General features: G+C 36.9%; 1 protein-coding gene across 1 annotated transcript; it reads left to right on the top strand.

The window, feature by feature from the left end:
• The first annotated feature begins 16896 nt into the window (after window positions 1–16896).
• Window positions 16897–23381, top strand: PABPC4L (poly(A) binding protein cytoplasmic 4 like). The gene has a single exon (XM_081546013.1). The coding sequence runs from the start codon at window positions 18754–18756 to the stop codon at window positions 19864–19866; it is 1113 nt and encodes a 370-aa protein (XP_081402139.1). The 5' UTR covers window positions 16897–18753; the 3' UTR covers window positions 19867–23381.
• Window positions 23382–23683: the final 302 nt, after the last annotated feature.

Raw genomic sequence — 23683 nt, 5'->3', positions numbered from 1 at the left:
TCTCAAGTTCTTTTCAACTTCAAAGTATCATTGTTTCTTCACTTTTCTCCCTCTCCTTTCCCCATGAAATCCAAGTCCTCACTCACCAATTAGGATGAACAATTTTATGTTGATGAAGTTAGCTCAGTGTTAATTCAATAAAGAACCGTTAGTTTCTCTACTATTCATACATGGCTAAATGTTCTTTAGGAACATGTTCTTACCCACAGATTTGTGATACATTAATCAATCAAAACTCTATATTTATTTTTATTGACTATTACTGTTTCTCAGACTTGATGAATACAAAGATACTACATTTATAACTTAGGTGTTTTTTTAATCAATAATATTTTTTAGACATTTACTCTGTTGAGGTCATTCAGCTAAGTATTGGGTGTGATTACAATAGATGAAAACAAGTGAAAGTATTTACTACCCTTTGGGAATGAATGATCAGTACTAATAATGAAGAAGTACATGTTAATGTTATATTGTGACTCATTTATTTAGATATTTATATGTCTGTTTCCCTCCTTCCACTAAAGTCTATGCACCTCTATCTAGCATCATTTCTACCCAAGAATTTAATACTTCAGTTCAGTCACTCAGTCGTGTCCGACTCTTTGAAACTCCACGAATCGCAGCACGCCAGGCCTCCCTGTCCATCACCAACTCCCTGAGTCCACTCAAACCCATTTCCATCGAGTCAGTGATGCCATCCAGCCATCTCATCCTCTGTTGTCCCCTTCTCCTCCTGCCCCCAATCCTACCCAGCATTAGGGTCTTTTCCAATGAGTCAATTCTTCACATGAGGTGGCCAAAGTTTTGGAGTTTCAGCTTCAACATCAGTCCTTCCAATGAACACCCAGGATTGATCTCCTTTAGGATGGACTGGTTGGATCTTCTTGCAGTCCAAGGGACTCTCAAGAGTCTTCTCCAACACCACAGTTCAAAAGCATCAATTCTTTGGCACTCAGCTTTCTTCACCATCCAACTCTCATATCCATACATGACTACTGGAAAAACCATAGCCTTGACTAGACAGACCTTTGTTGGCAAAGTAATGTCTCTGCTTCTACATATGCTATCTAGGTTGGTCATAACCTTCCTTCCAAGGAGTAAGCGTCTTTTAATTTCATGGCTGCAATCACCGTCTGCAGTGATTTTGGAGCCCCAAAAAATAAAGTCAGCCACTGTTTCCACTGTTTCCCCATCTATTTCCCATGAAGTGATGGGACCAGATGCCATGATCTTAGTTTTCTGAATGTAATACTTGGCAAATACCAAACAAATGTCTGTTGAAAGTATGTCTGAGTTGATTACTACCACTTTACATATGTATTAAAAATCACCTGAAATAGCACATCCTCAAATAAAGGAGTATTTGACATTCAGATACACTTGTGCATTTCCTTTTTTTACTCCCTTCAGTATAAAAAATGTAAACACAAATATATAGCTAAATATAACACATAAGTACATGTGCATAAAAATATATGCATATACATTTGTAAAGTGATTTACTATTCTAAACCCAGAATCTATACTTGAGAGAAGAATTATACTAATTGCCCTTGCAAAAATCAAGAAGAATATTTACTCAAGTAATCTAAAGATATTTAAATACAGATTCTGAGAATTATAAATATTGGTATTCCTCTCTGGTATGCCTGAAAGTAGAGTGGAAATAAACTTTTGCTGCCATGTTTAAGCTTAGTGATATTTATTAATGCTATTGCTCTTATCAATCTTTGAAAGAAAATATTCCCATAAATATGTATCTATATAGTTCAATTTAACTGAAAAGACTATAAATATAGAAAAAATATCATGGAATTAACAAGCAACATACACTGATTATCTAACATCTTTGAAAAATAGTTTCTACTATAACTATTCAAAGCATCCAGTAGAAATGAAACATTCTTGTATAGAGTTTAGTTAAAGTTTTACTTATTTTGAACATTGATGCTAACTTTTCATTTTATGCTGCATAAAATTATAAAATACAATATAAATAATATAGTTGGAACAAACATAAAATTGTTTATTCCAGTCTCCCAAAAAGGAATCCTCATCATTACTCCTGCTGTGTTTATACAGCTTCTGCTTTAATACTTAAAGTTGTTACCACAAAAAAACTTTTATTTTTAAATTCCTCTAATTTATGTACTTTTTCAAATTAAGCTAAAATATTCCTCATATAATTGTCACCAGTCCTTCCCATTCACACAGAGATTAAGTTGAAACTAACTTTCTCAAAACAATTATAAGATTCTCCATGAATCTCCTGTTTTCCAAACTGAGATTTTTTTGTTCTTCCAAATATATCTTATAAGATCTTATATATTTTATGATGAGCACTACTATTTTTAGTTGTTCTAGTCTCAATAATAAATGTCATGGAAATTATTTAATATTTCTAAGAAGAAAAATAAAAGCAATTCCAACACTATTTACTGCTAAAGAAAGGGCAAATATCAACTACAATAATTAGACTGTTATTTCCAAGATGGTGCTTTTTTGTAGTACTTGTGAGTTTTGTAAGAGCTTATAAAATGTTATTACAGAAAAAATTTAATATCACTTAGATAAGACATTAATAAAATATGGTTCAAAGAGGAGGAAGTTAATGTTAAGATTGTTAGCAAAGAGAAGTATGTTAGGAACCACTAGAGAATATTTCTCTTTGGGAGTTAAATTACTGAAAGAGTTTTACATCTTCATCACAAATGAGGCTGCAACATACAGGATGAGACAAGTCTATAATCAAGAAATGCATTTGTGTGTGTGTGTGAAGTAGAAATAAACACCATTCAAAATAAACACTCTTAATGGCTTTAAAAGAATTAAAGTATCAAAAAAACAAACAAAAAAATAACTACAAATAATCCATAAAGGAAGAGAAAATAAATTTTGGTTTACTAGGAAAAAAACTAAGAGATTGTAATGATTTCATAGACAAATTATATCATTGAAAGAATAGATGGAGAGTTGCTGACAAGATTTACAAATGCACATGACATGAAAAATTCAATAAAAACCTCTAGTTCAGTTAAAAGGTTGTCACAGCTTAGAATGACTGTCAACAGAAATTGTGTATCTAAGTCTTTGAACTTCCAGTCCCCCTGTGCTGTAAGAAGGGCTGAATATTTGCCCCGGCCTAATTCTCATGTTTTATCTGGAGTGGGGATGTGGATAATGTTAGTAAGACTGAAACTAAGAGAATAGCAAAACACATGGCTAGAAGAGAATGAGGTAGACAGAGGGTGGAGCTGTAGGTACTACTGGTAACTTCAGGGCATGTGTCAGCCTTCACTGGCTCAGCAGCGTGGAGGAAGACTTGAGTCAAGCAGACAGAGGGCAGAGGATTCAAGGCTACTGAGAGAAGAGTAGGCGAATAGTAGGTGGGTAAATTAAGTGGGTGTCTGCGTCAAAGCCCATTGACTAATGCTGGCTAAAATCTGAAGGAGGGCTGCCAGAGAGAACCAGGAACAGAGTGGACACTATCACCCCACAACCTGTGCAGAAAGAGCCTTCAGAAGGACATTTTGGCAGCATCTGAAGTAAAAGGTTGACTCACCAATGAAGCCAAGAATAAAACTGACTAGAGTCAGGTTGCCAAGATTTGTAACCCCATGACCCTAGGCAAGTATAATTTAAACTCTCTGTGCGTCACCATTGTTATCTTTAAATGGAGCTAACAATAGTATCTACCACATGCTGTTTTGTAAAAATTAAATGAGATAATTCATATAACATGCTATGGTAAAACATGACTCATGGTAAGCACTTAGTAGGGGCTTCCCTGGTATATCAGATGGTAAAGAATCTGCCTGCAATGCAGGAGACCCGGATTTGATCCCAGGGTTGGGAAGATCCCCTGGAGAAGGGAATGGCTACCCACTCCAGTATTCTTGCCTAGAAAATCCCATGAACAGAGGAGCCTTTTGGGCTACAGTCCAAGGGATCACAGAGAGTCAGACAGGATTGAGCGACTAAGCATGCATGCAAGCATTCAATAATTGTTGATTTCCATTATTATATCAGATAACTTTGCTTTCAAGTCTGATGATTTCCCTTTCACAAATGGAAAAAGTCAGTCCCAGAAAATTTATAAAGATGATTAGCATTAGCCATACATGACCAGAGAAACAACCTGTTTTCTCAGATTGACCTAATAGTATTCCAGGTATGTTTCTTGTATTTCCAGAATTTAGCCATTCTTCAAAATCATTCTTTCCTTTCATCCTTTTTCCTTTTGAATCATCTCTGAAATTTTTCTCAGTAGTAGACTTCTTGTGGTTATCTAAAATTAGCCTGCCTCTAAAAATTTCTCATTGCAAGGAAAAAATATAGTAACAATATATGGTGATGGATGGTAACTAGATTTATTCTGGTGCTCACTCCTCAGTAAATATATACAGATTTCTAATCATTATGTTGTACACTTAAAACTAATACACATCAATTATATCTCAATAAAAATAAATAAATATAAACAAACAAGCAACCATATAAGTAAAACCAGCTTGGACTCCAGGTAAAAATAAACTTATATCTCTTCTGGGAACAGAACAGCTTAAGAGAATTTCAGCTATGTCAGTATGAAAATTCCAGAGGGTCAAGGACATCCCTGAGGGCTTTATTAGCTCAAAGTCCTTGTCCATCAAAGTGGCACATCTTCCCAGAATCCCTCCACACCTCACTCATGGCCTGGTGATGCATTTGTCTCCAGTGTCTCTTTGACACCCTATTAGGAACTTACACAATATAGTCTGGGAGGTTATTTAATTAGTTAGCTGACGAGAAGAGATGTGTCAGCAAAATATAAGGAGAAGGTAAATTAAGAAATAGCAGGAATAAGGGCACAGAGAATGCTGACAGGATGTTCTAAATGGCTGCAAAAAATACAAATTATTGTGATGAGGGAATACAATACATGATGAGGGAAACTGAATATTGCTTGACACTTTGTTTTTGTTGGCTTTGAAATCAAAATGCCTTTTAAGTTAGATTGATTATTGTTTTAAAAAATTAGAGATGCACAGCATAGAGATTATTTTTAACAATAGTATTTCATAAATTTCAAAGTACCCAAGAGAATAGATCTTAACTGCTCTCACCACAAAAAGAAAAGGTAACCATGTGATGTGATAGAGTTATTAGCTAGACTAAGGTGGTGATCATAATGCAATATACAAATGTATCAAATCAACATGTTGTATATTGTAAATTCACACAATGTTATGTATCAGTTAGATCTTGTTACCAAACCCAGGGTTGGTCACTTGCTGCACAACAGGTCAGTAAATCAAGTGACAAGGTGTTGAGGCAAGGAAAATGACTTTATTAAAGAAACCCAAGCCAGCTAAACGAGAAGATGGTAGACTAGTGTCTTTAAGAATCATCTTAACATCTTGTTGCAGATAAAGTTTGGCTTTTAAAGGCAGTGTGAGGGCGGGGGTTTTAAGGGTACATGATCAGTGCGTGCATGCACAGTTCTCAGATTAGTTAACATCAAGGTGAAGTTTCTAGAATCACAAATCTTATGGTTTCAACTGTGGTGTTTGCATACTTGAGGTCAGTAGTTTTCACCTGGAGGCGGGTCTGCTTCCTGAAAAAATAACTTAGGAATGTATGTCAAACTTTGCTCTATATCTTTCAGGGAACTGGGAGTTTGGTGACTGTCCTGTGGCTGGTTTAGTCTAAATTGTTGCCAAGAGCTATTCTGTGTTTCTACATCTTCACATTTCTAATTATTAACTCTTGAGTCAGCTTTTTAAGACTCGGGGAGACCTGGGAGACTATTAATAAAATAAAAGCCTTTGATTTCAAAGGACAGGGACACAGGGGCTTGTATAAGGTTTCAATCTCAATTTAAAAAAAAAAAAGACACAAGTATGTTTACAGAAACATCAAAAACTACATTTAAAGTTAATGTAATTTATACAATGGAAAGAAATGAGTTTGGAAATTAGAGAGACATAGATTAAAATCCTCACTTTCTTACATTTCAATTACTTGGACAACTTACTTATAGTTTCTGTATCTGATGTCCAATCTAAAACAATGGTAAATGTAGCTCCCTTTTAGGACTGTTGTCAGAAATGAATAGGCAAAATATGTAAAACTGATAATAATACAATAATATTTTTTAAAAATAGGAATTGGTTGAGCACTTATTCTATACTCATTTTATGTAAAAATATATACTGTCTAGAATATAGATAATGTAGAAGAGACAGTTGGTTTTATTAGTTAAATACTAAACATTTTTATGAGTAATTTTAGGGAAAATTATAATTCAGATTACATACCAGTTCCACCTCTTGCATATGTAACAACTCTAAGCTACTTAGTACCTTAATTCAGGCCTTCATCAGTAATCATTCAGTTGACTATGTGACTGGCTCAGGTCTCTGTCCCTTTAGGCCTTTTTCTTCTCATTCTTTACTTGTGGTGGAACTGGGCCTTTAAGAATGAAAATATTTTATGTTACTTTAAAAATATTATGACATAAAGACTCAACATCAGCATGAAAAAAAAATGTGCGTTATTGTATATGCGCTCTTCTTGCAAGATTATCAGGATCTAGGGTCGATAGGTTTTCCTGCCCTAGACCACAAGAAATCATGCAGTATAAACCAGGGACTCTGAGGCAGTAGAAAGGATGAGATATGGCATAAGAAGGAAATATAAATGAAAAAGGACTTCTGATTTGCCATCTGAGACTGACTCTATGTGTCTGAAGGTGATTATGATTAGCTGTAAGCAAGGCTGAATCCTTCCTAGTTAATGTCCTGGACTTGCACACAACGGAAGACTGTGTAAGATACAATGGCCAGTTTGCAAATGTGGTGTCTCTCCCTTGGTATTGGTGAACCCTGGTGTGGTAACTGACTACCCTGAATCAAATTACAGTTGTTAGAAACTGTTAGAAAAAATGGTGGATAGGATTAGTTGTAGACATAACCTGTGAAGATGTAATTCTATGACCCTCTTTAGGAGAGAGGATTCGAGGGAGACAGATATCTTAGCACTGAGACAGCTGTAGGATGAGTTAGAGAGTGATCTTTAGCACTAGGACAGCTGTCAAAGTGTGGGTTTTAGAAAGAGATATTCTATCTAAAAAGCCAGCCAAGACCATGACTTTTTATAAAAGTTTATTAGGATGATGCATGCAGAGAATTTTCTGCATAAAATATTAGGAAAGGAAGCCAGTGGTGAAAAATGCCAAGACTCCACTAAAGATATTTCAGCATCTCAGTCCTGTAGAAAGAAATGGCATGTAGACCAAGGTAGACTTAATGAAAGGATCCTATTTAATTGTAGATTGTGTGCTGCTCAGCAAGGAACCATTCAGATTAAGTAACCCAGACTCTCCTCAATGTCCTCAGTGTTCTCAGATTGTAGAAGTCCAGGGCACATGTAGCAGGTGCTTGACTTCAGAGACCAAAATGAAATGTTCCAGAGACTGAATAACAAGAAGATTATGGAGACTTTAGAGACTTTCTCTCAGATTGTCATATACAAGTTAAAGTACTCTAGAGTATATGTATATATATTTTTAAATATGTTTTTGATGGAGTAGAAAATGCCCAAAATATATTCTAAACCCAAGTTGTTTTCAATATTTTTGTGCCTAAAGCTAATTTGATAAGGACATTGGAAACAAAGACGGCTAAGTAACCCACTGAAACTTGCAAGACAGAGAATGGACAAAAGAAAGAGGGACTAATGGCTGTATACCAGATAGCTTCTAGTCTTACTAATTGCACTTATGTGCATCACCACGTGGCCAGTGGAGATGGAGAGGTGATACAGAGTGCAGTATGAGGATGCAGAAATATACCAGTGATCATCCTCCAAAGTCATGAGAATTGTGCTTCACACATGACAGAAACTATCCATAACTCATTCAATTATTTGCTTAATGTCAAGATCTGTGAAAACTTTGATATCTTCCCTGCTTTTTACTGCTAGATTAGTATTCTGTTTTCATGGATGCTGATAAAAGATATTAATCAGGCACAAAGAACTTAATCTCTCAGAGCAACAGCAGCAGCCAGCGTATAATCATTTCTCCTACCAGTTCCCAAAGAACAATTCCCAAAGAGTCCAATGAAGAGAGTAAGGTGACCCCTTAATATTAAGCAGATTGCATTAAAGGAACTTGGACTTAGGGAACAAATATATTTTATAAGCTATACCAAGAATGCTTGGTGTTTGCTTTGGAGAGACACCAACTCTATCTTCCAAGGCAGTTAGTTCACTATATAAACATCCTAGAAAGGACAGTCTGGAGAAATGGCAATAGTGCCTCTTCTTGCAATTTATGCAGAAATACAAAAGATCTGTGAAGAGTTGTTTCCCATCAAACAGAGTTTGAGTCCATTGAGTCCCTTTTGGCCATGCTACTTAGAGGATACATTAACCAATCCAGCCTGGTGATGACATTAGGGGAAAAAAAAAGACCATATGGTCAAGCATAGACAGGGTAGAATTCAAGCATGGGCAGGGTAGAATACAACTACTCATAATAAGTCTATATAACTTAGCTTGATCCTGATCATTACCTAGAAAAGTGACCAAATGAGCTGATCACTTGCTGGGGACAGCCACATGCATTCAGTAATTGAACTCTCTGACTACAAGGTGTGGCCCAACAGTGGCAGAGGAAGGTACAGTCAGAATCATTTTGAGCTGATTTTTGAGGATGTTCTAATCCTCCATGATGTCTGTGGATAAAGCAGAGCATGGAACATCAATTGAGTAACTTGATTATCAGTTTGTTGTTGAGCAGATTTTGTGATAAAAATTTTACATTATCAGACTATTTAAGTATTCCCGGTTCAAGAAGCCAAAAATACAGTAGTTTAGCTTCAAAGATCACAGTGGTACAGACTGAACTTGAACAGCAGAACTGTAACCTGAATATGTGTCAGTGGTGGTGAACCTGTACTGATTGATCCAAGATAAGGTAACACCAGTGGAGGCTGGGAGTGGGCAGGACTCAATGTAATGTGACCTTTCTCCACTGCAGAAACACAGTCATGAAACATGGGACACAATAATGGACTCAGGGAACAGTGACAGTTAAGTGCTGAACATTCATTTATCAGCTTGATTGCTGTCAAACTCGTGAGTGAATAACTCTTAAATGGGCATTTATATTAGGGACCCAGATGTTTTGATAAGGAGCAGCTATTTATATCCATAATTGTTGTGTAGTCACTAAGTGGTTTCCGACTCTTTGTGACACCATGTTTTAGCATGCCAGGTTCCTCAGTCCATGGGATTTCCCAGGCAAGAATCCTGGAGTGGGTTGTCATTTCCTTCTCAAGGAGATCTTCCTGACTCAAGGATCAAACTGCATCTCCTGCATTGGCAGGTGGATTCTTTGCCACTGAGCCACCATGTCCATAATACAGTACCCAAAGAGGATTGTTTTTAATTTACCAATTTGTAAGAATGTATGAACACCTAACACATAAATTCCTAGTATAAACTCAGTTGTAAAATCAATGAACCCATGCTTTGCATTCTCTCAAAGGACTCACCCACCCACAAGGTCCATTTAGCTTCTCTTGCCCACTGTGAACTGTGCCCAACCCCATTAGCTGGATTTGAGCACCCTCTTCCTTCCAAGAGTCTAGGTAGGATTGTGACTTGAACATCAGTGTCCAATAAAGCCATTTAATTTTGATACTTTCCCCTCCTGAAATAACCCAGCATGCTTGACACTGGTTTCCCTTTGGGGACCAGGAAACTCTGGCCAATCAATAATTATCTTTCTCATTGAAATGCCTGAGGTGGAGGTAAACATGGAACAAAGGATTAGGCAATGTACACAAGGAAAACTGCTCCTTACCTTTAAAATTAGACTCACCTTTATCATCAGGTTTAAATGGTATGATTTTAGCTTTGGATTTAAATTAATTCCAATATTTTCAGCCTGCTCATAAGTCTTTACCTATCAAGCGTTCTATTCCTAATGACTGGCACAATCTTGTTTAGCCTTGGAGAACACATTCAGTGGCCACAGCCAACTTGCCTTTGGGGCTGTTGGGTTAGTGTACTTTAGCCAAGCTGGGCTTGACTTATAGATCAGCAACTTTTTTAAAGCATATTCACCTTAATATGAGGCCTTTCCTGCTCCATTGTCATAAGATGAAAGTTAAAGTTTCATCTTGTTTTAATATAGGGGCTGGGGAATTTTTCCATAATGATAGGGATTAGTTATTTTGGGAATTACAAAACTTTCTTTGGATTGGTAATTTATTTCTCCCGTGGGTCACTTTGCTCAAATCCAATCAGGACAGCAAAAGCATAAATACTAGTCACTTACTCATCTGTACATTTTCACAACAGTACTCCTATTTCAGGAAAATCTCCCTAAGTGGACCAAAGCTGTTTACTATCAATAATAGTTAGTACGCACTGAAAAACAAATCAATGGATAACTGGAGATCTTTTGCTTTTGTCTTCAAATGATTCTAAAGTTGACATGATAGACCATAGAAACCCATAGAAGCAACTGAGCCAGGAGATGACACAGATATTTGCTGAGTTTTTTGTTTTTTTTTAGCATCATCTACCATAAGAACTAACCAAAGTTGTATGGACTTGTCTTGTTAATGCCTGTAGTGGTCATAAATTTCCTGCTTTTCACATTCAGTGAATGTACAAGTATCTACAATGATTGTCTGAAAGTGTTCAATAGTCTGCCTGTCCCGGATTAATCTTAGTTGTTTCAATGGGATGGACCTGAGACCAGAATAGTGAGAAAATTGCCTCCCCTGATTAGAGTTAAAGGCCTTGATGCTGGGAAAGATTTGGGGCAGGAGGCCACAGAGGATGAGATGGTTGGATGGCATCACTGACTCAATGGACATGAATTTGAGCAAACTCTGGGTGATAGTAAAGGTCACAGAAGCTTGGCATGTGGCAGTTCATGGGGTCTCAAAGAGTTGGACATAAACTTAATGACTGAACAACAACAACCAAGGTGCCATTTGGGCAGCTGACTTTGTATCTATTCCCCTAGCCTTAGCCTGAGCCTGAGACCACCTCACCAATGTCTCCTGATTAACAGGCAATAAACTGAGGAGCAATTTTTTTGGCCACATAGATGATAGTAATATTATCTGGTTTTATTTTTTTCTACAGATAAATCCCATTTATCTACCTTTGTGGCCATTAGCCTTCCCTTCTATATCTTTTTTAAGATCCCATTATTGTTACCAAAACTGTCAAGACCTATGAAGGTCTGAGATTTTACCCTACTTGTAATCAAAGAAATTAGCTTACTACAGTTTTATGGATTCTCTGGATTAGAGACAAAGACTTCATTCCTTATAGTGACAGCAGTAGCCAGCATATTAACATTTGCTTGTTAGTTTCCCCAAGCCCAAATTTCCACAGTTTGGTGTGTGAACACCTAGGTGACTCCTGCATCCACAGTGGGTTGCATAAGAGGAGAGTAACCCAGTACTTACAAAATCTGAATCATTTATAATGGGCAGAAAGTATGACTGCTCTGTGCTCCAAAGAAAGTATCTATATCTTCTAAGTCTTTGAATAAACCTGCACTTTGCTTCAGAGAGCAACACAATACTTTCCTAGGCCATTTGCTGTTTAAACATTGTTTAAACCATAGTTCAGGACAAAAGCACTCAGTGCCTCTATTTATGGGCTTCCCAAGTGTTGCAGTGGAAAGACCCCACCTGCCGATGCAAGAGATGCAGGTTTGAGCCCTGCGCTGGGAAGATCCCTTGAGAAGGAAATGGAAAACCACTCTAGTATTCTTGCCTGGTAAATTCCATGAACAGAGGAGCCTGGCAAGCTATGGTCCACGGTGTCACAAAGAGTTGGACACGACTAAGCGACTGAGCATGCAGGCATACCTCTATTTATAAGATGTGTAGAAATGTAAATGATTTATGAAGAATTGTCTGTAAACATTCAGAATAGAAGTGTTGAGAACCCCATTGCATGGGAGCCCTTATTTAAGGCATTGAGAATATGGTGGATGGTGGTGACTCATTTAGACACAATTTTTGCTTTTGTGGAATTTTCACTTTAAAGATGATGGTAGTGGTGGTGGCACAACTTGTGTGTGAGTGTTGAGGATAGTGACCAATAATAAAAAATAACAAATGAGTTGGTATTTATATATGTGGCAATGTGATTGATAAGGAGGTTTTCACATAGCAAGTAGTTAAACAGAACAGTTCCTAAGCCTGTAATTGACTAGTGCCTCCTGCAGCTGGACATAACAGCAAACGTCGGAAAATGCAGTTACACACAAAGATCTCAGGAACTGCTACCAGAAGAAAATATTTTTCTTTAAAGACAGAATTAGCAAACTATAGGAAAAAGACTTTATATCTAGAACACCTTTTTGGGTATTTGGAATTTGTCATTTGTAGCCAGAACGTGGGACCATGCAGAAAAGTTGTTGCTTCATAAAACTTTTCTACCTAATTACAGACATGGTCCTGGCAAGAGAACAGCAGAGGTAATTACATACCCTGAACTGGTATCAACCTGTTCACATTCTTTCATAAGGTTTGTCTTCAGAGAAATGCATGAATGAGGAGAAATCATTAACACCTAAAGGATCAATTCCCAGTGACCCAGTCTTGAACCACTTTCTCTTCTGCACTGACTCCTGTGGGTTGTAATGCAGAAACTTTGGAGGGTTAAGCTTGTGGAACCTGCGACACCATTTTCTAGATAGGAATTTGGCTGACTGATGCTAACGGCAGCAGTGCAGACAAGTAGAGACTAAAATGATGAGATGAGCAGAACATATTTCTGTCCAAAGTAGACAACAGATCCCCAGCTGGGTGTCAGGAAATCATCTCTGTATGAATGACCAGTAATGAGATGAACATCACTATGAAAGATATTAGATCTTCCCTGGTTACAAGAATAAGGCAGTAGTCCCCAGTCCTTCTCTCTTCATCAAGGTTAGAGCCAATAAGGTTCTCTTTTACAGTAGTACATAGGCTCACCAAGAAAAGGATAGCTGGCCAAGAAGGGCACCTCAGACTCCTTCACTCCCTTAGTTCTTCCTTGCCTACCCATGGTAGGGTTGAAGAGATTTGGGCATAATAGTACAATGGATTTGTGTTATGAGAGGTGATAATACATGATGATAGAGGTATCTGATTGCTAACTGAAGAAACTGAGAATACAAGGTGAGCAGCCTTCTTAGCTTTGGCAACAGGGATTAAACAGTAAGATGAAGTTGGAGCTCTGGAGCAAGGAGAAAGGGTACAAGTAAAGTAGGAAGGGCAAAGTGATAAAATGCAGGACCTTTGGGCAGCCATCTGAGGGCAGTCAGATTGGAACTTTAAAACAAATGTTTTTCATCATCAGTTGTATCTTAACCACCATACCATCAATGCCTAGAACTATGTTACTAATAGTTGACTACACGACTGAGCAACTTTCACTTCACTTCACTTCACTTGACTACATCAGAGCAACCGTTTTGGCAGACTTCAGAAACACTTTGGTCTCATTAGTATGAGAGATTTTATTTTATTCCATTCTATTCTATTTTTCTTTTCTTTTTTTTTTTTTTTTTTGGCCATACAACTTGCACGATCTCAGCTCCGTCATGAAGGATTGAACTTGGGCCACAGCAGTGAAATTGCCAAGTCCTAATCACTGGACCACCAGGGAATTCCCAAAAGATTTTTATTTTAAAGTCCATTATCATACTCAGAACGGTTTGTGATTATGCATCTTTACATTATCCCTGCTTCATGTTTCCAGGACTCCATGTCTTTCGCATTATCTTCACATTACAATTCTGAAATGTAATATAAACAAGTAGTTTCTTAGATCAATTATTCCAATAGCTTTCTTTTAGAACAAATTCCGTAATACAGCCTAGCATGTGAGCCAGTCTTGTCTATTGCTCTTACTTTGTTCTCATCTCAATTCCTGCCACTTCCTTCTTCACACTTTGTATTCCAGCAATATTAAGTGGATACTGGTTGATGCCAACATTTTAGTTGTGGTGGTTCTTGTTTAGTCGCTAAGTCATTTCCAACTCTTTGGACTGTATCCTTTTAGGCTCCTCTGTCCTTGGGATTTTCCAGGCAAGAATACTAGAGTAGGTTGTCATTTCCTTCTCCAGATCTTCCCAACCCAGGGGTCGAACCCATGCCTCCTGCATTGGCGGGCAGATTCTTTACTGCTGAGCCACCAGGGAAGCCTGACACCAACATTATTTATATCTAAACTTCCCCATAGTTCACAAAAAGAGAGATTGGTCTTCTTTAGTACCTTCTTCTCTGCAAAATCTTTTTTTGATTCTTATAGATAGACTTACTCATATATCTCCTTTGCTAAATTTCTATCTTATACATTCTTAGCTACTGAATTTACATTGTTTTAAAATTGTTGCTTTTTTTTTTTTCGAATAAGAGCCTTGAAACTTTCGGGGAAAGATGTGTCTTATTCAGTTTAATTTCTATAATGCCTATATTTTTACTGGTAAATTGATATTTTGGATTGATTTGAACTTTTGATCAAGAACTACTAGTAATCAAATATTATTTTTGTGACATTTCTATATGCTCTGAATGAAGAAATATAACTTTGATACATAAATCATATACCTCATTCTAAGGAAATTAGCACTATTTTGGTAAAGGGAAAAAAAATGAGAAAACAGTTACAACTTAAGAGAGACCATAATTGTCAAATAAAATTGAAACAATCTAAAAGATGCAATGTTACACTTTGGAGTAAATACTGAACAAAACACTATCTAAATATAAGAAAAACAACCTTCATTTATGTTCTTGCTTTCTATTAAGATAATAAGGAACATTTTGAACAAAAATAAGGAAAATTTTATCAGTAGTTTGACTACATCAGAGGAATGACTCAAGTAGATGTCAGAAACTGGTCTAATTAGTACAAGAGATTTCTATGTTAAAATGCATTTTCATACTCAAAATAGCTGTTTACTCATTTCTTCATAATATATACTGAGTTAAGCAATGACCTCCATTAACATCAATATCAGTGAATAGAAACACTGACAAACATTTTTCTGCCATTTAAGCAAAATAGCATCTTATGTCCTCTTAATTCTGTAAGTCACCCACACAAAAAATGTAGTACTCTGAATGGTGATTGAGCTAAATAACATAAGATGGGCAAACTTGCAACATATTTCAAAATGAGGCAAAGTAGAGATTTCTGTGGTGGTCCAGTTATTAAGACTCCATGCTTCCCCTGCAGGGGGCACAGGTTCAGTTCCTGGTCTGGTAACTAAGATACTGCATGTCACACTGTGCAGTCAAAAAAAAAAAAAAATGAGGCAAATTGTTGGCACTTAATTGAGATATTTTCAGAATATTTGAGGAATTAAGAAGATATGCAAGTCAGCAATATGCAAACCTGCAACAATTGGGTAAGGAAAGTAGAAGACAATTAACATTGACAGTGTCAATTTTAAGTCAAAGTCTATCAAAACCAATGAATTCAGGCTAAAATTAAGTACAAGCACACGATGCATATGTTAAATAAATTGTTTCCATAAAGAAAAAGTAATCCGTGTCAGCTGGACTACTGAGAGAAAAAAAATATTGATGAAAACAGGGCTCAAAGATAATAGAATTTAGATAATCATAGGGAAAGTATATATTTAGAAGAATTAACTGTATGTACATATAAAACAAATGATGAATTAGCCTGACAGAAGATATATGTAGCTAGGATAGAATTGATACTGCAGAGTTTTGGTAGTCATTTGTTATTTTTTACTGAAATCTTATGAAAGAATTGTTAGTAAGATTATGCTAGCAGCACAATGCACAATGGACTGCCATATAAATAGACTGGCATATAAACAAAAGAAGATGAATGAATAAAACTCGTGCAATAATACACAAGGAAATGAGACAAGAGCAGTGGTAATGGGAATAGAAACAAAGGGCAAAGGGTAAAAGACATCCCAAATTAAGACATTATTGAATCAACACAACTGACAAAATGATGAGATTCAGAGAATTAAATAGAGGAAAAAATCATAGATGCTTAAAAATGCTTACTTTGTTAAAACATAAAAAATGAAAGCAGTATAATGAGTAGTATAAATAAGAAGAAGCATGATTGGTGGTCATTTAACAAATTGAAGTTTGTACCTTTTGCTTGTAAGTTGATTAGAGACAAGAATATAAGACTAAATTCTGCATCCGGAAACTCTTCTTTACTTTTCACAAAATGTTTATGAAGATTACACTGAAGTAAAATGGAAAATAAATGAGTTTTTGAAATATTCTAATATCTTGCTATAGCTAAATTATTTAACAAAGAACTAATGTGATCAAAGAACTTTTCCTAGGAATAAAAAGTCTTGGCAAAATTCTCAGGAAATGTACATTTAGGAACTTTCTTTTTTTTACAGATCTGATAATACTGAATATGGTGACAACTTTTATTTACTTTGAACAATGCCAAATAGTGCCTGAATTTTTTAAGTATGTGCTGGTATCCACTGTTGGTATCTACCACCTATGTCAGTGGTCTTTTTTTCCTTTTTAATTGGACCTAGAAGATATATGGTTGAAAAAAAGATTATTTGAACAAATGATCCTACAAGAGCAACACATATCAGAATAAATTTCACAAACAAAAAGCAGTAATCAGGATTAATTTGGGAGTTATCATACAATCATTATTCAACATTAGATAAGTTAAAAGCAATTTGGATTTTATAGTGAAAATCACGCTCCAACTTAGTTGTGTGTGTGTGTGTTTAATGTATCAATGAGAATTTTGTCAATATCATTATCTCTTGAAAGAAAAATATTTTTTTTTCTAGCCCTTAGAGAAGACACCACTACAGGGACTCATTCATTTAGCCTTAAAGTCTTGTTATTAAGAGTGTAGCTCAGAGACCAACAGAATCTGCATCACTCAGGCTTTTTGGAAGTGTAGAGTTTCTAGTTCATTCCAAATTACTCAGTCAGGATCTGCTTTCAAAAAAGATTCCTTCTCCATTCCTATGTCCATTAAAGTTTGAAAACACTAGATTAATCTTATATAAACCAATCCACACAATTCAATTTTGCAGGTAACATTCTTTAAAATGCTTGATAATTCGAATTTAATGTTTTACGGAAATGATGTTAAGGAATTTATTTAACTACAGGAAATAAAACCAATGTTACTCAAAGCCTATTCTCTGCCAGATATTGTGTTAGACATTTCCAAATCTACTAATTCATTTAATCTTTACAATACTCTGATGTAAGGAACACTATTTCCATGTTTCCAGGCGTGAAAACCAACCACAGATTAAATACCTCATCTATTCCACGCAATGGATTCTTTCAGTAAATGCTGAGCACCTCATTTCTCCAAGTTAAGCCGGGAAATAAAATGAGTTTATGGTCCCTACTGCCATGGAATGTACGATATATTTAAATTAGACAAACTCCAGGAAAATACAAGGTAGTGTAACTTTCTAAGAGTGAAAACTAAAGTTTTTCAAAAGTTGTACAGGGGAAACTTCTGTTTGGAAAGAGCATCTACACAGCTTTGTCAAGTTGCCCCTGAACAAAAAAAAAAAAAGGCATGTAGTTTAGTAAGGGAATCCAGGGGGCAGTTGAGGCTGAACATGGAAGGAATCCCGCAGAACTTTGTAGAACAAGGTACGGATGTTGGATCTTATCCAAGAGTCAAAGGAAGCCACTGGACGGTTTGAAGTTAGGAAGTGACAAGCCCAGATCCACACTTGGCAAAGCTCCCGCAGTCAGACTTACGCCAGGGCCAGCGGGCGGGTGGGTTTATTAGGGCCACTCCCCTAGGCTGTCTTTCTCCACCCCGGTCACCGCCTCCTGCTCCTCAGCCAAGCCTTCGGAGGGGGGTAGGAAGTGAGCGAGAGGGGCGGGTGGGAAGAAAAACATTCTCCAAAAATATTAAAAAGAAAACATCCCCCTTGGCAGCGAGTGCGCGGGAAGTTGAACGCGCGAGTTCCGGGCTTCCCGTCCGCCCCCCGCCGGCCGCAGCCCGGGTGAGCCCCCAGCCCCTGCGCGGCCGCCGCTGCCCACCGGGCCGCGGCCATCAGTCCGTCCGTCCATCCATCCCGTCGATCTGTCCTCCTCCTCATTCCACCACCCCCCCGCCCCCGTCCTTCCCAGGGCTCCGCGCGGGGTCTGCAGGGAGGAAAACGCCGGGGTTGGTCAGGGCGCGCGGAGCCCGCGGAGCCCCCAGCCACGCCCGGGCGGCGGCGCCAGCACGACCCGGTCCCGGGCGGTTCGGGGCTCCGGGGCCCCGCTTTCGCCGCCGCGCGCCGCGTCCCGGGTCGTCGCCTCAGCGGCCACTTGTGGAATTCTTCTCCGGAGGCTGTAACTTTAAACCGGCCCGAGCAAGGCCTATTATTATTTGGAAACCGGCGACCAGAGTGCTGAACCAGAGTGGAGAACACTCAGATAGAGGGCCAGCCCGCCACCTGAAGATTCCTCACAAACTGGCCAGGAAGGTCAGGCTTGGCCTGGGAGTCTTTCTTTGAGATTTCAAAGTTCTGTCACCCTTGTTCCAGGATGGGCCGGACTGGTTTCTGGGGGGTTTTGGAATGAGGAGGATGCCTGAGCCTGGGGAGCCGTACATGCACCCCAACACTGAGCCTCAAAGCCGTGGCTCAGAGGCCACCACGCATAAGCCCGGGCCACACTCCTGCAGAAATCACCCCAGGAGCTCTTTAGGGACCGGCTTCTGGTGGTGAGGAGCAAGATGAATATAGCAGCCAAGTACCGCCAGGCCTCCCTGTACGTGGGTGACCTCCACGCGGACGTCACCGAGGACCTGCTGTTCAAGAAGTTCAGCGCCGTGGGGCCCGTGTTGTCCATCCGCATCTGCAGGGACCTGGTCACCCGCCGCTCCCTGGGCTACGCCTATGTGAACTTTCTACAGCTGGCAGATGCCCAGAAGGCCCTGGACACCATGAACTTTGACCTGATAAAGGGCAAATCCATCCGCCTCATGTGGTCTCAACGGGACGCCTACTTAAGGAAATCTGGAATTGGGAACGTGTTCATCAAGAATCTGGACAAATCCATTGATAACAAAACCCTTTATGAACACTTTTCAGCTTTTGGGAAGATCCTGTCCTCCAAGGTGATGAGTGATGATCACGGCTCCCGGGGCTATGCGTTCGTGCACTTTCAAAACCAGATTGCTGCCGACAGGGCCATCGAGAAGATGAATGGGGCACTGCTTAAGGACTGCAGGCTGTTTGTTGGCAGATTCAAAAGCCGCAAAGATCGAGAAGCCGAATTTCAAAACAAAGCCCATGAATTCACCAATGTTTACATCAAAAACTTTGGAGATGAGATGGATGATGAGAGACTGAAGGAAGTTTTCAGCATATATGGCAAAACCCTGAGTGTTAAGGTTATGACAGATTCCAGTGGGAAATCCAAAGGCTTTGGCTTTGTGAGTTTTGATAGCCATGAGGCTGCCAAAAGGGCTGTTGAAGAAATGAATGGAAAGGACATAAACGGACAGCTGCTTTTCGTAGGCCGGGCACAAAAGAAAGCAGAGCGACAGGCTGAGTTAAAGCAAATGTTTGAGCAGCTGAAACATGAAAGATTTCGGCGGTGCCAGGGTGCGAAGCTCTATATTAAGAACCTGGATGAGACCATTGATGATGAAAAACTGCGGAGGGAATTTTCTTCATTTGGATCAATTAGCAGGGTTAAGGTAATGCAGGAAGAAGGGCGAAGCAAAGGGTTTGGCTTGATCTGCTTCTCCTCTGCGGAGGAGGCCACTAAAGCAATGACTGAGATGAATGGCCGCATCTTAGGCTCCAAGCCACTCAACATCGCCCTGGCCCAGAAACCCTAGGAGAGGAAAACTTTGTGCATCAGCCAGTGTGTGCTGCAGACTGAGGAATGTTAGTGATCTCTGCCTGAATTCTCCTCAGTAAATTTTAAATTCCAGCTGATGGCTGGTTAGTTTAGTAAACGTTGTGATGGAAAGTTTTGTATACAAAGCTATTTATTTTCCTTTGGATAAAAAAATAAGTGAATCTTAGAACCTTGGTTCTTTTTACAGAGGCACACGATATAATTATAATATGGCATATTTTTCCGATTTTGATATAGTGTTCATAGTAATAAGTATAATTAGATATATTTTTACTACATTTTGAACCAACTGAAGTGTGGTAATTGCTTGCGTTTTTTGCATACTTTCTCTTATTTTAATAGTATTGCTAGCTTTAATTTCTTCCATGAAAATATGCCCAAAGTAGTTCTTATACCTAAGTGTTGCAAAGTAATTTATTTTTTATAAAAAGAAACTTTCTAATTTCTCATCTAATGTTTTTAAAAGAAACCAAAGTTTAAAAATTGCTACTACCAACTATCTAATTTCATTTTGAATTAATGTTTAACATAATAGAAAATCATTGAATTTTCTTTCGGTTTTTATCCTGAAATGATTGTTTTTCTGATGGCTAAAATTAATGATGGAATTACTTTAGTGTTGCCTACAAATCTGCTTTATAGGATATTTTACTGTTCTTTCCATTGGTTGACATAATTCAGGTCCTTGCTGGTTATCAGATTTGTGACTTGAGTAGTAAAACCTTAACTTCTACATTCCTTAAGTTATAACCCTGTATCAATTCAGGTCAAAAATTGGCCTTTGTATACAGCATAAAATTATTCCTTAAGTTTTGAATCAGGAACCAATATTATGTAAGTCATATATAGGGAACATAGAAATTTTGTTTAACAACTGTTTTCTAATCTCTGTTATATGTTGTTCCATGTAGTGATACTATCTCAGGGTTCAGAAAAGTAAAACTGCTATTTTTATGACCTCCATGTCCTTTTTATTAGACCTTAAGAGCTTTGTAACCCATTAAAGCTCACTGATTTTCTGACAAATTGAAGTTACATCACTTAGCCTGTTGTCCAGAATAATTTTGATTTCAGTCCCTTTTCCAGACTTTTCTTCTCTCCTGCCTTTCCTTTATATGATGTGGTTCCTCTCTACTTTTTAAAAAGGGTTTTATTACACTGACTTTTACTGTGTGCTATTTGAAATCCAGTTTGGAAATAGATGCAAGAGTTATTTACATTTAACTAATTACTTTTAAAATTCTGATTCTCTCATACCAAAGGTGTCTAGAAAATAGTTTTGTTGTTTTTGTTGTTTTATTTTTTTTTCCTCTGCTTAGTTGCTCCCTGTAACCATATATCCAAGTCTTCTGTTTCATATATTACCAGTACAATATTACAGAAATATTACAATATTTTACAGCAATACTTTAGCTGTGAAAGAATGAGAAAATCTGTTTCTATTTATTTCTCTATCAACTATATGAACATTCATTGCATATTTTCTAAATTAAAAGTATCTTTTAGACAGTGAAAAAATCATAGCAACATACAATCCTACTGTGAAGACAGGTCTTCTGTTAAAATGTGTTGCATCTCCTCCTCAATTTTTTCTATACTTATACACATAATTTAACAAAAATTGAATCATACTTATAAACCTTGTTAAAACTGCTTTCCTAATTTGATAGTATGACACAGTCAGCTTCCATGGGTAGTTGGAAGTGAGTATTTGCACTATAATTTTAATGATTTTTTTATCTTCCTTTTAATGTTTGTACCATAATGTAACAATTTTTTGTTGATAAATATATAGATTACTAGATTATTTCTTCCATTTTCCTTTTTTTTTTCTATCATAAACAACTTGGAGATAAGCACCCTTGCAAACTCATATATGCTGATATATATAATTAATTAAGAAAATATGTGATTCATTGGAACTAATGTTTAAAAGGACAACAATTTAAAAACTAATTTTGATCAATATTACCCAAATGCTGTTCAGAAACTTGTGCCACTTAACATTTCCATTGTGGAAAAAAAAAAAAAAATTTCCATTGTGAGTAGAAGGACTGTTCTTTTCCATATACTAAGAGGGATTTTGCTTACATTGTTGTCTGATTCAACATGATATGTAAAAACAAAATATTTCATGATTATTTATTTTACTACTTTATTACCTCAAAATTTAAACAGCATTTCTTGTAATTACTGGACATTTGTATTTTCATATTTTTGTAAATGATGTTAGTTTATTTTCATGATCTTAACGTGTTTTCCTGTGGGGGTGTTTTTTATTTATATGGAGTTGTTAGACTTCTTTTCGCTGATACTCTCATCTTGTTTATAGTTTTGAGGGTCATTCCAAAATTAAATTCTTAACCTCAAGGTTTTCAGACTCTTAGTTTGGTGGCTTTAATGTTATATTTCAAACACTTTAAACACCTCAAATATACAAACTCCCCATATACACATAGAGTTCATCTGTATTGTCTTCTAAGACTTTCAGAGTTTCATATTCTCAATACTTTCTAAGCAAAGCTTTTGTGTATACAGTATCTTATTCACAGCTTATACTAAATATTTTTTAAAGTATGTTGCTTTTCAATTCTATTAACATATTTTGGTAAATACTGATTTACTATAAAAGTGTATGTGGAATCCACATGCCAATTATAATTCTTTAGCTCTTTGGATTACTGTGTTGAGAAGTATTTACCTGCAAAGCAGAGAGCTTTTAAGAAAGGGTACCAGGCACCAGGACTGGAAACTGTAGTACACATATCAAGCCTTGACATCTTTTTCTGGAAAATCTATTTTATAAAAATGTTCACATATTTGAACAATAGTTCATAGTACTTGTGAATGGATTATCAAGATAATATCAGGGAACTGAATTCTCTTCTCACATGTATGAGGATTTTTAATAGGGCATAATGTCAATTGTTTAGGTGAATTGTGGCTATAGTTTGATGACACAGTAATACTCCATTTTAGTAAAAATTTCTTATTTTTAATATTTACCTTAAGAAATGACTGTCAGTTTACAAAAAATCCTGTAGATTTTTATGATTTAAATTTTACTTATTCTAAATTTTGTGTGTGTATGATGCTATCAAGTTCTTGTGGCAGCAGAGATTCTGGCATTAAAGAAACTTTACTCTTTTTAAGTCCAAGTGCCTTGATAAATGAAAAGAATCTTCACTTTCTAATAAGTATCCCCGTAAAAGCTAATTTCCGTAGAGATGCCTTAAGCCACTGCTTCTGCTCTCCCTTCTCTGTCCTCACACATATTGCCAAGTTTGTTATACAGATGTCTGCTTGTACAGCCGATTGAATAAATATGTGCCTTTTGAAGTTTTATTTTTTTAAAATTTTAAGTGGATTTATAGTTGGTAAAAATAAGCTTTTTAAAGTGGTTTAGAATTGATATTTTCATGTTCTTAACATTTGTATAAATCCATTGAAAAGAGATAAAATAAAGTCTGAATCTTTCAGTGGTGTCCAAAATTCTCATGTCCAAAAATTATTTTTACTTATTTATTTTCAAGTATTTCTGATTTTCTAGCAATCAGTTTCTCATAAGAGTAAATTGAAAACAACTTTCATTTCATGTTTTAAAAGACCAATTCTCGTATGAACTAATATTTTGTTTTTAAGTTATTCATAATTATGGGACCATGATTGAAAAAGACCACTAATCTAGACCAAGTTTTCATGAGGGACTATTTTAAAGACACTTTTGAATTTAATTGTTAAAGCAAAATTCAGCTAATATTTTGGGGATTTTGTATTATATTTGGAAAATATAC

The sequence above is a fragment of the Giraffa tippelskirchi genome, chromosome 11 (assembly GCF_054371585.1).
Source record: "Giraffa tippelskirchi isolate mGirTip1 chromosome 11, T2T-mGirTip1v1.2.pri, whole genome shotgun sequence".
Taxonomy (NCBI): domain Eukaryota; kingdom Metazoa; phylum Chordata; class Mammalia; order Artiodactyla; family Giraffidae; genus Giraffa; species Giraffa tippelskirchi.
The sequence above is the reverse complement of the archived record's forward strand: the minus strand, read 5'-3'. Positions and strand labels throughout refer to the sequence as shown.